Source organism: Buteo buteo, chromosome 4, assembly GCF_964188355.1.
Source record: "Buteo buteo chromosome 4, bButBut1.hap1.1, whole genome shotgun sequence".
Lineage (NCBI taxonomy): Eukaryota > Metazoa > Chordata > Aves > Accipitriformes > Accipitridae > Buteo > Buteo buteo.
The window spans coordinates 17,244,595-17,257,691 of record NC_134174.1 but is presented as its reverse complement, the minus strand read 5'-3'; the positions used below and the strand labels follow the sequence as shown (position 1 = coordinate 17,257,691).

Here is a 13,097-nt window from a genome sequence, read left to right as displayed (position 1 = left end):
TTACATACATATATGAACTCAACTAATCTACAAGAGACTTAATTAAAAGACATTTCTATGTTTTAGGAAATATGTGCAGAAAGCTCACTGACAGCAAAGTACTTTCACTGTTGGGAATGATTTGCACTTTTAAGATAAAACAGTGCGGAGATACCTATTAAACATCTGTTTTCTTGCTTGAGCTGAACAGATGCTGAGTTTAAGCCTCAGAATTTGTCTATACAGGCAAATTAGCACTCTGAAGGCATTTATTGCACAGCGTTTACCTGGCAGCAACTCCCCACCTGGGCTTGCTCAATACAGTGCCAAGCAGAGATGCTATTTCCAGTCCCAAAAGCAACACACACCCACACAGCACTGTGCCAACACTGCTAGCCCCAATGAGGAGCAGAAGCTGTTAGCTGAGCAGCAGCCCTGTGCTGCTTCCCATTTTGGAGCCGGCATGAACCACGCCATAGCAGAGACGGACAGACCCCAGGGCAGTCCTCACACGGGGAGCTGCAGCACAGCATCCTCCTCCCCGTGCTCCATGTTTCCCGTTCGCACCTGCCTTTAGCCAGAGAGGTGCAGTAAGTCATGCCATTTGCAACCACTCCAGTCTGCTGAAGAGCAACAGCTGCCTGTTTTCAGATGAGCATGGGATGGCAATTAACCTCTGTGTTGATTTCTTATCAATAGAGCTGGGCTATATTTATTTACGCTGCAAGATTCAGTGTTACCACTTGCCAGACACTTGGAGGGTCCCAAGGAGGATGGTGTGGCTGAAGTCAAACAGCAGCACCCTTACAACACACTCTACAGGCAACCACAAGGAAAGTGTTATTAAAATATAGATTGCTGCCCAGGTGTTAAAGCATGGCTTTCCATACTGTATATCCACATCTGGTACATCCACATCTGGTACAAAGGGACAATCTCTGCTCCCAGCACGCAGGAGTTCATACGGAACTGTCTAAAGGAACAGTGCCACTGTTTAAAAATAAATAAATAAATAAAATCACATATAGGTCAAAGAGCAAGATGCTGTACTCATCAGGAATGCACCTGGGCTCTGCGCATCAGCCCAGTGCTTAGACCTGCCCAACCAGTCCCCGCTCCCCAACCCCATGCGCTGTGGTGGGGACAGGAGCAGAGAGACTGAGGTGAGGGATGAGAGGAAGAAGGGGCTAGCACCTATCTAAGCATATTCAAGTTTTCAACCTCATTGAAGATACTCATAAGGTATTTCACCCAGAGATGAGCTACATTTCAGAAATCCATCTAGAGAATCAGCTCTACTTTTGCTTCTTTCAGAGATGTTAAGACATTAATTAAAGCCCAGGATACCTTGGCTGTGCCTCTTTGGAAGAAGAAAAAAGCAAGAGGTGCATAGCACTGCGGGCAGTAATGCAAGTTAACAGGACTCATTCTGAAAGTTTCCAAATGCGTCTATCTGCTAAAGCATTGGTTCCAAGAAGTCTGACATCAGTTGATGGGTTAAAAAACAGGAGGGTACACATCATTAAACTAACACAAAAGGTTACAATGACTTAAGTTAGAGAAAAAAGAAAAAAAAAATCCACTAAATTAAAACATAAGGCTGCTTGCTAAGAATACTAGGAGCAAGATCATGTAATTATTGTGTAATGATAAAATGTTTTAAACAGAGTAGTAAGATACATGGTGATACAAGTTTGGTGGAAAATAAAGCATCCATTTCCAAAATTAGTGACACCATAACATATTAATGAATACAATTTAGAAGCATTTAGAATGTCCAGGACAGTGATACGGGAGACATTTAAGCAGATGGTTCTTTTGTCCAGAAGTTTCTTCCCCACACCAACACACCTCATTCTGTCAAGAGGTGTTAACGGGCTAAAAAGATAAGAACTAAGGTCTATACATTTGCTGGAAGTCAACTGCCTGCCTCTGAATTCATAAAGTACCTCTGTCTGAAGTTAGCATCACTGACTCAACTCACAAGTTAACAAAAAATTATCTTGTATTAATTCCAGTGTTAACTGGGTAAAGGTTTCTCCTTTCTGCTGTCTCTGGAGGCTCGTGCTAGGACTTAGGCTGGATTAACTACACTGTACTGTACAGATGCCCTTTCTTGCTTCTGACTCACAGTAAAAGCCTTGAAGGCTTCCACAGATTTCTGCTTTTCCTTCTGCATCTCTAGCTTTGACAGTATTTGACACGGGAGCCCTCTTAAAATGTTGGCAATCACTATTGCTTAGTGAAGACCACGCACAAGGCTTGGCGATGCCTAGCCAGCAAAATGCCAGAGTTGAGTGTGGAGTCAGAGACAGAGGGGTTAAAAGAAGATTTCTGATGACAACAGATTGCCTCTAACCCACTATCAGAGTTCACAGTTGCTGCTCCAAGCCACATCCAGCTCTGGATCCGAAAAAACGCATCTCCCCACAAATGTGTTTTTCAAGCCATCTGCAGTTCAGGCTTTTCATAACAGCACCTCCCAACCTGAGAGTTCTCTGCCTTCCCTCCCCGAATCCCCTTCATCCTGCGAGCCATGGGATTTTGTTCTGTGTGCCACCGTTGCTGTACAGCCACAGAAAAGGTCTAAGTCACCTAACCCAGCAGATGCCGATCTGTCCTCTCCACCCACAGCACAGCACATCTTCAGCATCACACAGAAACGTAACTGGCCAACTCTGTCCTTTTATTTTAATTGCACAACATCGTATGCAGATTATTCTTCTCTAGGAATATCTAACAAAACACTGGTCTCATTTCCAAGCTTGCCATTTACTTAGGGAGGAGCAGTTCTCAAACACAGAGGATGGGGAGCAGCGAGGACACGGCATGCCAAGCCCAGAGGCGTAACCATCCACCCAAGTCACTCCTCAGGGCCCGGCAGTGGCTGGGACACGACACAGGGAAAAGGTAGTTTAAAATACAAAATTTTAACTTGCATTCATTTAGGCAGTGAAGCAGGGCAGGGGAAACAGACTTCAGTAATACAACAAAACACAGAGCTTGCTAGAGAGGTTGTAGCCTCCTGAGTTTCTCAACTGACACTTTATGTGTATTTTCTTACTTCAAATTATGAAACGGTTCCCTGTGGCTGCTGCATTTACTTGCTGTAAGGAAAGGGAAAACCCAACAACACTGCTCAAGAACAAAAGCATCTGCATAAATAGTTAATCCTTAGAAGCTATTCTTGGAAGCATACCCATATTGGCAAGCTCCTAAAACACAGCTATATTTTACATAAATTTTAAAAAAATCTAGCACTAGCCAGGTTTAGAGACTTTAATCTTAATTGTAATGTTTGCATCATGCTTTATACCTTCCAATCAATGTAAATGAGGTGACCAATACAGAAGCATTTAAGGTTTTAATTTACATGTTTCAGGAAAAGCCAAACTGTACTGGAACAGCAGTTAATTTAATGTTTTCTGTACCACAATAACTCAGATTTAATCCTAGCACACTGGCAGGGAACTTGCATAAGTAGATTAAACTGCAGATTTCAGTACAATATGCCAGGTACAAGAGCGCTTCAACTTGTAATTCTCACTGCCAAGTTAGTGTAGAACCTCCACAGATTTAAACACAAATTTGTTCCTTCCCCCCTCTGCCAAAGGGGATGTGATCCTCTTCTGCACCAAGTTCATTCATATACCTGTACATAGCACTGAGCATTTTCTCCCCTTTTATAAAAACAGGGCATTTGTCACATTAAAAGAACATAAATTCATCTATAGCACAAAACATAAGTTAAAATAAGGCAAATCAAGCCAGAACTGGCACATACAAGGGCAGGCTATAATTTTCAGGGCATAGTCCCCCTCCCTGAACATTTGCATCTTAGCAAATCAAGTTGCCAGAGCAATGTTTTAAAGCTTTTTGAGGTGCAGAATTGTGATCTAGCTGGAAGGAACCCATCTACAGAATAGGAAACCATGATAGCACTGAATAATGGGGACTTTAATTACCAAGCAAGCAACATTACCTGAATTTCCAACATCACAAGACAAATGCTAATGTGTTCATTATGAGGAAGTAGGAATGGACCAGGTTACAACCTCTACCTATTTCGTGATTGTGGTGTTTTTACAAAACAATGCAGAAATAACAGTGCTGCATACAGTGCTGAATGTCCTTGCTTTAAAAAAAAAACCAAACCAACCACTTATGGTAAAGAGGAAAGGGAGGAAGAAATGTGGGAAGCCATTCAGGAACTGAAAGAGATGCTTAGCAAAGAGTTAATTTGTTAACCAACACAGCTGTCTTGGCAATGATCTGATCACAGTGCCCAAGTACCCACAGAGACCTAAGGAAGTACCTGCTGCCCAAGACATAACTGGTAGTCAGGGCACTTAAATGAGAGGGGAAAAGTACGCACACAAGCAAACAGCCAGCCTGTAAGCTGAAACCAAACTAGTTCAAATTAAAAGACAGCCTTGGAACAAAAAAGTGTCAGCAACCACTAAGGAGAATTTAAAGGAAAATAACAAATCCTTCCAACTGCAGGGCCCTCCTACCAGAATCTAGCTGTGTGCTTTACCCACACATGAGTTAAGACGTTTATTATTGAACTAAACAGGTAAAGCTCACAGTTTTAACAAAAAGAATATAAGATGACCTCATCTGTCCATCCTTTCTGTCTTTCCACGGGGTGTAAATGTTGCACATGCTACTTCAGTAAGACATGTAAAGTGTTGGGACTAAGTCCCACTGCTGTATCTGTGGCCTGGGACTGAATGTTCTCTTCACTTGTTGGAGATGTGCAACAGAGGATGCTCTCTTCTTTGCAGATGGTCAGAGCTCTGCAATCACATGTTTTTATGACAAGGCTTTTTACTCTAACACCTCCATCTGTGGCAAGTTTTTGCATACACTTGTCAAGTTCAGACACCTATATAAAGAAGAGGCACCTAATGTGCACATTTTTAAGTGCATTACATACCCTTGAGGCTCAGTACAGAAGGGCCTTTCACTCATATGACTGTGCTGTACTGTTCTAATAGACAGAGATGCTCCTTTAATGGCTCCATGATTACTATACCAGACTGAAAAAAGCCCACCCAAAAACCAACCAACCAACCAAAACCCACAGAAAAAGAACATCCCCCCCCCCCCAAAAAAAAAAAAAAAAAAGTAGTAGAGAGGAGGAGCAGAGATGAAGTCTTTGTCAAGGGAATGGCTGACAGCGGAGTCAGAGACATCTACGTATTGAAGACGTGGATAAGGGGAACAGGACTCAAATTTTGCATGCCTATGCTCAGTTCCAAGCTACCAATCTTGCTCTTTCAAGCCCATGAGTTCTGTACTCAGATTTTAATAGAAACAGTGAAGCAACAGAAGTGGAAGCACAGTATAGCTTACATCTATCTGAAAAGACATGCAGCCTAACTTCAGTTTATGCACAAGACTTGCAATGACTTTTGTATGCTTTCAACAGTTCTGCAAATGTATTAAACGGGAAGAAACCAAGACTTGGTCTTCTCATGACCAGCATAATAAAAGTATAACACTAAGCTGTTTACAGAGCCTATAAAAGAAAACCACCCTGTACGTGCAATTTGAGTTTTAGTCACCAAATTAAAAACAATTCTGGCACAATTCAACCATATGATCTCAATAAGAAACAGAGACATAATTCAGAATTGCCCTGTTTACACGATCTCAGCCACTATCTTAATATTGACTTAAATATACAAGCAGTACTTTCTTTACTCTTGGCACCTCTGCAGCACAGGGGATTATTTCTTCTCCCTTCATTTTATGGATGGGCATCAGCATTTAGCGGGCAGATGCCTCCAAGGGGCAAGTGCTAATGCCCCAAAACTTCCCATCTGAAATTCATCCCTTATATGTCAGATCTCCTTCCTCATACAAGTTTGCTTATTTTGCTCCTATCTGTAACACAGCTGCTGCTCTTAGGCTGTTCCAGCATCACACTCGGTTTGGAGCTCTCCAACATCACGAGCAGGGCAAAACAAGTCTGATGCTGTTGTTGCTTTCCTCTCTCCCCTTCTCCCTGTTTTTAAAGAGCTATACTCAACTGTATCCCAAGGACTTCGATCATGACAGCCTACTTAACAGTATGTCATCAGCCAGAAAGCAAAGTGTTTCTCTTAAAATTACCTTCTCAGCACACTGAGCTCAACAATTTGAGAAAACAGAGACCATCACCGCAGATGTACAGCTGTAAGGCTTTATAACTAGTGAAAACTGTAGTTTTACCTTGCTATTCCCTCAGCCATACCGTCCTGGAGCTACTATCCTCCTCAAAAAACACAGAAAATAGTATCTATGGTTTCAGACAGATCTTTCTGTAGCCTCCAGCTCTGCCATCCAGATCCTTCTGATTAGATACAAAGAGTATTTATTCCCTGCTCTCCACGCATAAATATAATGCCTTGAGTTTTTTACCTACTGCCAGTATTTACCTACAAAAAACTCAGAAAATACCATGTTGGAAGGGCAGCAGCACAGATTAGTCCCAGTATACACAATACCTACGTCTTAATGAATGACAGATGTCTTCAGTAGAATAAGAGCAAAGGAAAGGCATTCAACAGACTTCCTTGTCTGAGGAGCTTGAGGATTTGCATGTGATAGGCTTTTTGTGACCAAAAAATGCTCTGTCATTACCAGTTGTTTGTTCCATGATCATAGGAAAAAAATTCTGGCAAAAGAGCTCCATATAAGCAGGATTGTTTGTGATACCATACAAGCACACTTAAATTTAAAAAAACTAATAGCTACAGAACAGGATACAAGCTGCCAACCTCAAAGGAGATGCTTAAACATATACAGTTTGAAGTCTTTTAGTTTAACACTTGCAGCGAGCAAGCCCTGTGCTTCTAGAAATGAGCTTTCAGACAATAGCCTGACCCCATTTCGGGTATAAAAACTGCACAGTGAGTTTCCAAATAGGGTGGTACAAATTCTGACTTCCAAGTCACATGCTAGAATACAGTTAGATGGACATACCTTAATTTAGATTGTAGAACTCCAAGATCAAGGATCCACAGTCATTTTTTAACAGTTAAAGCAGGATTTTTTTTTTTAACTAATATTTAACTTTTCCTGAAACAGTGTCTTTTAAAAAGGTAGGTCTGTTTGGGTGCTTCTGCTTACAAGCACCAAAAAGTTTGAGCACCTGAAGAGTCTTGCTCACCTCCTGCATAGGTTTAAAACACCTCTATAGCATGGAAGCATTACTGAACACAACACTGCAGTGAAGAACAAGGTGGTGTGACCCTCTAAGTCTAACGAAGCCACCAGAAGTCTTATCCCTATAGTCCTGGCCAGTGCCACTTGAGCAGATCTGAGCTCCTCAGACTGAAGTCTTTCCTTCAGATGTGTTCATCAGTAGTTCAACGAAACAAAAACTAGACAGCATTCAGAAGTACATCCAAGGTTAACAAACCTGTCAACCCACAGCATCTAAAATCAATAGTAGGGACAGGGAACCCTAATACTAAGAAATTAATTGATCTTTCCACAAAATGGAAGCCTATTACTGGAAGTTTACATCCTAGTCCACAAATCTTCAAGTGTTAAATCCAAAAGATAGGGACAAAGAATTATTAATTTCTGTTATTTTTCTGTCTAACAACTATATAACATACTGTAACGATACTTAAGTCAAGTACTTACAGGGTCTCTCAGCTCTTCATTGTCTCGAGTTGATGTTCGAGGTATTTTCACCGGGATTTCATCTCCACATTCAGTGTCTGAAGCATTTGGAGACTCTGCTAAATCAAGGAACTCATCTCTCTTGTGACCTCTGAACCTTATTTTGTCCAACTTCTTTAGCATGTTCAGCACTGCACTTTTCTGCTTTACCTTAACATGACGGTTGGAGTCTCTGCAAGAAACAAGAGTACTTTAGAAAGCTTGCAATAAACCAAAATACACACATTCTAATCACTAACGACTTCTAACCATCTTTCAAGGGCCTTCCTGGCACTGGAGGAAAAACATGCTGCAGCTTAGCTTTTTAACAGGCATTTTTTTCCACAGTGTAACAGATGCATGGTTTGTTTTTCAGTAGTTGATGATTTACCATCTTCCCACACTATCACGGCCTCTTTCTCATGGCTATTTTTAAAGCAAGTCATAACGGGCACAAGCTAACAACCTGCACTCCAGAGAAAGATTAGGAAGTCAGTTCCTAACAGGTTACTTGAAACAAAAAAAAACGTTTAGCTGATAAGTCCACATTCTTCAAAATGCTGATGCTTCTAATCAAAGACATGAAAATCCACTAAGCTTCACAACCAATCTTTAAATCCCAGAAAAACTGGAGCAAAGGAGTAAGGAGTCTATCATACCTCCCTACCGCTTCAGGCTAAGAAAACAGAAAGTACCAAGGGTTTATTGAAGAAAATCACCAGACAGATCCACGCGCAACATCCCACCAAAAGCTAGAGATTGTTGGAATCACCTATAAACCACTTTCAAATGCACTGCCCGAATCCTTAAAATTACCACTACTTACAATTTTTATTATTCCCTTTGAGACACAAAGGCAAGTCACTTTATTAGTGATGCTTTCACATTTTCTTAAAACTAGCATGACCAAAACTTTACTGTAAGAGAAACAGCACAGCCAGTATTTTTGCAGAACCTGCAGGTGCCCCGGCATCCAGAGGAATGAGAAATGCCCAGGACATTTCACTTCCAGAGACAGTATTTGACATGAGCAATACTTAAATTCTAAATCATAAACCATACAGGGAGAAGCATTTTGCTTTTTAAAAGACAATAGAAGAAAGCTTAATTAATGCATGTAAACTCATTGTAATGGTAGCTTTCCAAGACACTGCACTGTACAATTTCTGATTCAAACCAGACCTGCCAAATCGGTCCAATTCAATGTTCTACGTGTACCACACTCCACATCAAAGGTCCCAAGCTCCATCTTTTGCAGGGGCCTGGAGGAGGTGGGAAGTTAGTTCCTTGATCCTGCCACTCCAGCAAGCTACTGCTCTGGCAGTTTATAACAAACCAGCCGCAACTTTCTAACTTTCTCTCCTACAAACTCTGTGCCTCAGCTCAGAGCATTCCATTTGGAGGGTACTGCAATGCTCTCCCAAATGGATTTTGCAGTGGTAAAAATTTATTTTGAGGCACTTGTTGCTGTTACTATCCTTTCTTCCCCATGGTCAACACTGCCCTCCTCTTCATTAAAAAACATGCTTAGCTTCATGGCATGTCATCCCAGGCACTGGTGTGAGATGAAAAAGCAAAGACAGATCTAGACATGCGTCAGTTCAGGAGTATAAATAAAGAGCAAGAAGGAAGAGCCTTTTGCTGCTGGCTCCCACAGCCTTTGCACTTGAGGTAATTCTCACCTCCTAACACAAACCTCTTTTCAACAGAGCTCTTCGTCTTTCCCTGCGGATTCTCCGCTTACCCTAACACTTTGGCAGTGACTATTCACACCAAGTTCAAACCAGATCGTTCCCTTCAAAATCCGCCTTAGTTTGCACCTCTGCCAAGGTTTATTAGCACCCTTCACTTAAACATTTAAGTTTGAAACCAATACAAATCCCCTATAGTGCAGCTGGCAAAAAAACCCAAACTCTTCCTTTATCAGAGATGCTTAAAGTTGCAGCCCTGTGTTTAATCTTTCACTTAAAGAGAATCACTTGCAGTAACTTACACCAAGGTTATTTTCCAATAACAGCTTTTCTTTGAAGTTCTATTACTTGTCAAAGCTAAGTTTAAAATAGCAACACTTCTTGCTCATTCATGGACTATTTGATGAAGAAACTTGTCAGCTATCACATCCAGAAATATCTCTAGGCCCTACTATTAATAGCAACTAGAGAGCAAATGCTATCAGGGAAGTTTAAACCTCCGATAAGCACTGGCACAATTGTATCACGCTCCCTCCCATCTCAAAGATCTCCATCTATGTTCAACCACTTTCACATACCATGTAAGTCAGGCCTACAGCAAAGCAGTTGTAAACCAAACTCCACTTGCTCACCATCCATGCCATCACTGGTAATGACACAGCTACATGAAGAAATAAGGATGGCAGAGTGCTATCCTTTCCTGGCCAGCGCTCATCAGCCTCTACCAGTGGAGGACAACCATGCATCCCAAGCCTTCTCCAACCCTCTTACAGGTGGAGCAGTTAAGGCTGCAGACGAGCATTGCTGTCCTGGGTGGAACCAGGAGTCCCTAGCGTTCTCCTGTTAAAGCCACGTTTATTCACTGCTCCACAAAGAGCAGGGCTGGATCTGGACCTCTTTTTATAGCCTGGCATATACAGCACTTCAATGGACATTTCAAGATCTGAATTCAGTTTTCCCCTTAGTGTGGATTCACATTCACTTACCACACAAAAGAAGTGAGAGGCAACAAAACCATCTTGAGACAGAGCAATCTCCAACCCTTCTCTTCAAGCTTTGCCTTCAGGCAATGACAAATGAAAGACCCACAGGGCCAGTGAAAAGGCCCAGCAGTGTAACTGCCTGGGTTGGACCCCATGTGGGAACACAAAATCCTGAACTCCAGCCTCCTCCTAGGATGGTTCATGCATTTCAGCCCTTGGTCACAGAATAACCTGGCCAACAGATGTACCCACGAACACATTTACAGTATTTTGTTACTAGTAAAACTGATGTACCTATCCTTAAGTGTGTTGCCACCCGGTCTTTTAAAAATGCAAACCTTTCTTTAAAGCCCTAATAGATCACTCCACTGAACAGAGTCAGCTTAAATTCTGTAACACAGAGGCTAGCAAAAAGAGACATCATCAGTGTCAGTATTTTTAAAGTATTAATCAGTAGGTTGACCATTAAAAGATGAAACAGTACAGAATCATGTTTCTAGGCATTTTTAAGTGCTTTAAGTACAAGAAGCTGTTATATAAAACTATCTGCTCAGTTATAATTTAAAAATAATTAGATCATTTTGTCTAAAAATTGTTTTGAGTGTACCAGGCTCCCAGATTACTTACAGTTACATTACATTAACCTAAGCAAAAACCTAAGCTTGCCAACAAACTCCTATAGAAACTCATCATCTGGCCTCCAGCCAAACGTACAATCTAAGACAGGCTTTTTATGTCAGCAGCTGTTCTTGCAACTAGCAGCTTTTTTTTTTTTAGATAAAGATCAATAAATATGGCAACATTTCGGCACTTTCAGGCTCACTAGGAAAAAAGCTTCTCACAGATTTTGTATTCCAAGTGACCTGGGTCAAATTTAGATAAGCTTGAGGAAGCTTTTGTAAAACATGAGACCAGAATCTGATCTAGACTTAGATTTATTGTAAAATATAGGAACTAAATATCAAAACATTTGCTTCACCACCATAGCTATTCATCCCCTTACCCTCTCCCTACTACCCATCCACATCCTGGACTCAGCTGGTTCAGCTCTAAGTTTTGGGCTGTTTCTAGTAACTCCCCATACCAGCAACATCAAAACCAACACGCAGTTTTGCACATGCACAGCTCATAGTGCAAATGCAGACCCGCGTCTCCCTCTGCTTTCAAACTAACCATAAAGAAATATTATGAAATTATAATAAAAATACAAATATTTTAACTCCGTGCATTGTAAACACTCTCATTTCCCAACACTGTCATACATGTGACAATAATTGTTCTCACTACCATACAACAAACAAGCTATAAATAAGAATCAAGACTGGTATCATGCTTGCAAATTACTAACTTCAGCAACATAAAATCAAATCTGTCCTCCCCAATCAAGTTTATTTCTGCATACAAACACCCTACCATTAATGTAAGCAACAGGAGATCTTTCCCACATTCAATGCTACAACAGAAAGTGCTGCACAGCACAGTAAGGCAGACGCTGACTCTGCAAGACTGATTTAGGTCCAATTTTGTTGCACCTCAGCCAGATCTAATAATACTAGCAGGTCCTCTGTTGTAACATAGTAAGGCTATCTTACATTAACATGCTTACAAACAAGGCTATTCAGGCACCCAGGTTTTTGAGAAGGTGGCTTTTATTTCTCCTGCTGCAGTAGCAGAGGTCAAACTGGCAGAATTATACAGCAGCCTGCAAAGTTATTGTGAAGTCCCAAACCATCTATTAAAAAACTAGGCAACAGTTTATGTGTACAGGGTTTGATTAGTGAAAAAATGTCTGTATTTTCCACACTTAAAAAAAACCCCAAACTAAAATAATCTTTAAAAGTGTTTTTTTTAATTACCATTAATGTCTAGTTGCTAAAGCAAATCCTTCAAGGCTGAGGTTTTATTCCTTTTACAGAAGACCAGAGAAGAGATTCCTTTATTTGGACCTAATATGAAAACCCTCAATTAACCCCCAAATAACAGTCAGACGTTCAGTTTAAATGAACATATCAAGACCCAAAACCCCAAACCAACATAAGCACACATTCCAAACTTATGCTAAGTAGAGAAAAATCAAGTTTTCCCAAACTTTCACGTAAAAATCATAAGGAGATCTAGCACAGCTTTTTCTGCCATGTTTACAGAGAGGCTTCAGCAAGGAGACAGCCAGCTGCTGGGGAATGACAAAAGCCAGCCTGCCTGGTGCAGTCTGAAGGGACTCTGGTACAGGGCTTGCTCCTACGGACATCGCCCCCACCCCTTCGTGCTGCTGCTCCCCCCATGCTCTGCTCTTGCATGAACATGGAAGAGGTTGGGATGCAGAAGGGAGGAGGGAACTCAGGGAAGGTCAGTACCCTGCACACACAAAAAAAAAAAAAAAAAAAAAAAAAAAGCAGTCTTTTCTGGACGTGTCTAATTAAAACTGGAAACCTCAGTGAGTACATCTAAGCCTACAACAGATTCACAGTCCAGCTCTACATACTGCTCTGTGCAAAAAGTTCCCCTTGCTACATGATTTTTTCCCCCCCAATTTCTCATTTTAATGGACAGAATCTCATCTCAAGTCACTGTCTGAACATTTTGTACTTATTAATATTTAAGAAACTAACCAAAGAAAGATCAACTGACTGCACTTGAGAGCTCCTTGTCTGCTCAGCTTTTCTTCGCCTCTGCACACACTTCTCTCAAATTACTTGCTCTCCGGAAGGCTCACATCTGTGAAGAAAGCCAAACCTTACCAACAGCATCTCTTCTTGAGCAACAGGGAGTGGTTTTGTATAGATGA

At 41.2% G+C, this 13,097-nt stretch overlaps 1 protein-coding gene across 3 annotated transcripts in view; it reads right to left on the bottom strand.

The window, feature by feature from the left end:
- Positions 1 to 13,097, bottom strand: part of GRAMD4 (GRAM domain containing 4) — a 75,688-nt gene that overhangs the window by 43,177 nt on the left and 19,414 nt on the right. For all 3 annotated transcript variants that reach the window (XM_075024909.1, XM_075024910.1, XM_075024911.1), the window contains exon 2: positions 7,621 to 7,831. In XM_075024909.1, coding sequence (XP_074881010.1) covers positions 7,621 to 7,831 — 211 coding nt within the window. The remainder of the gene's footprint in view (positions 1 to 7,620; positions 7,832 to 13,097) is intronic.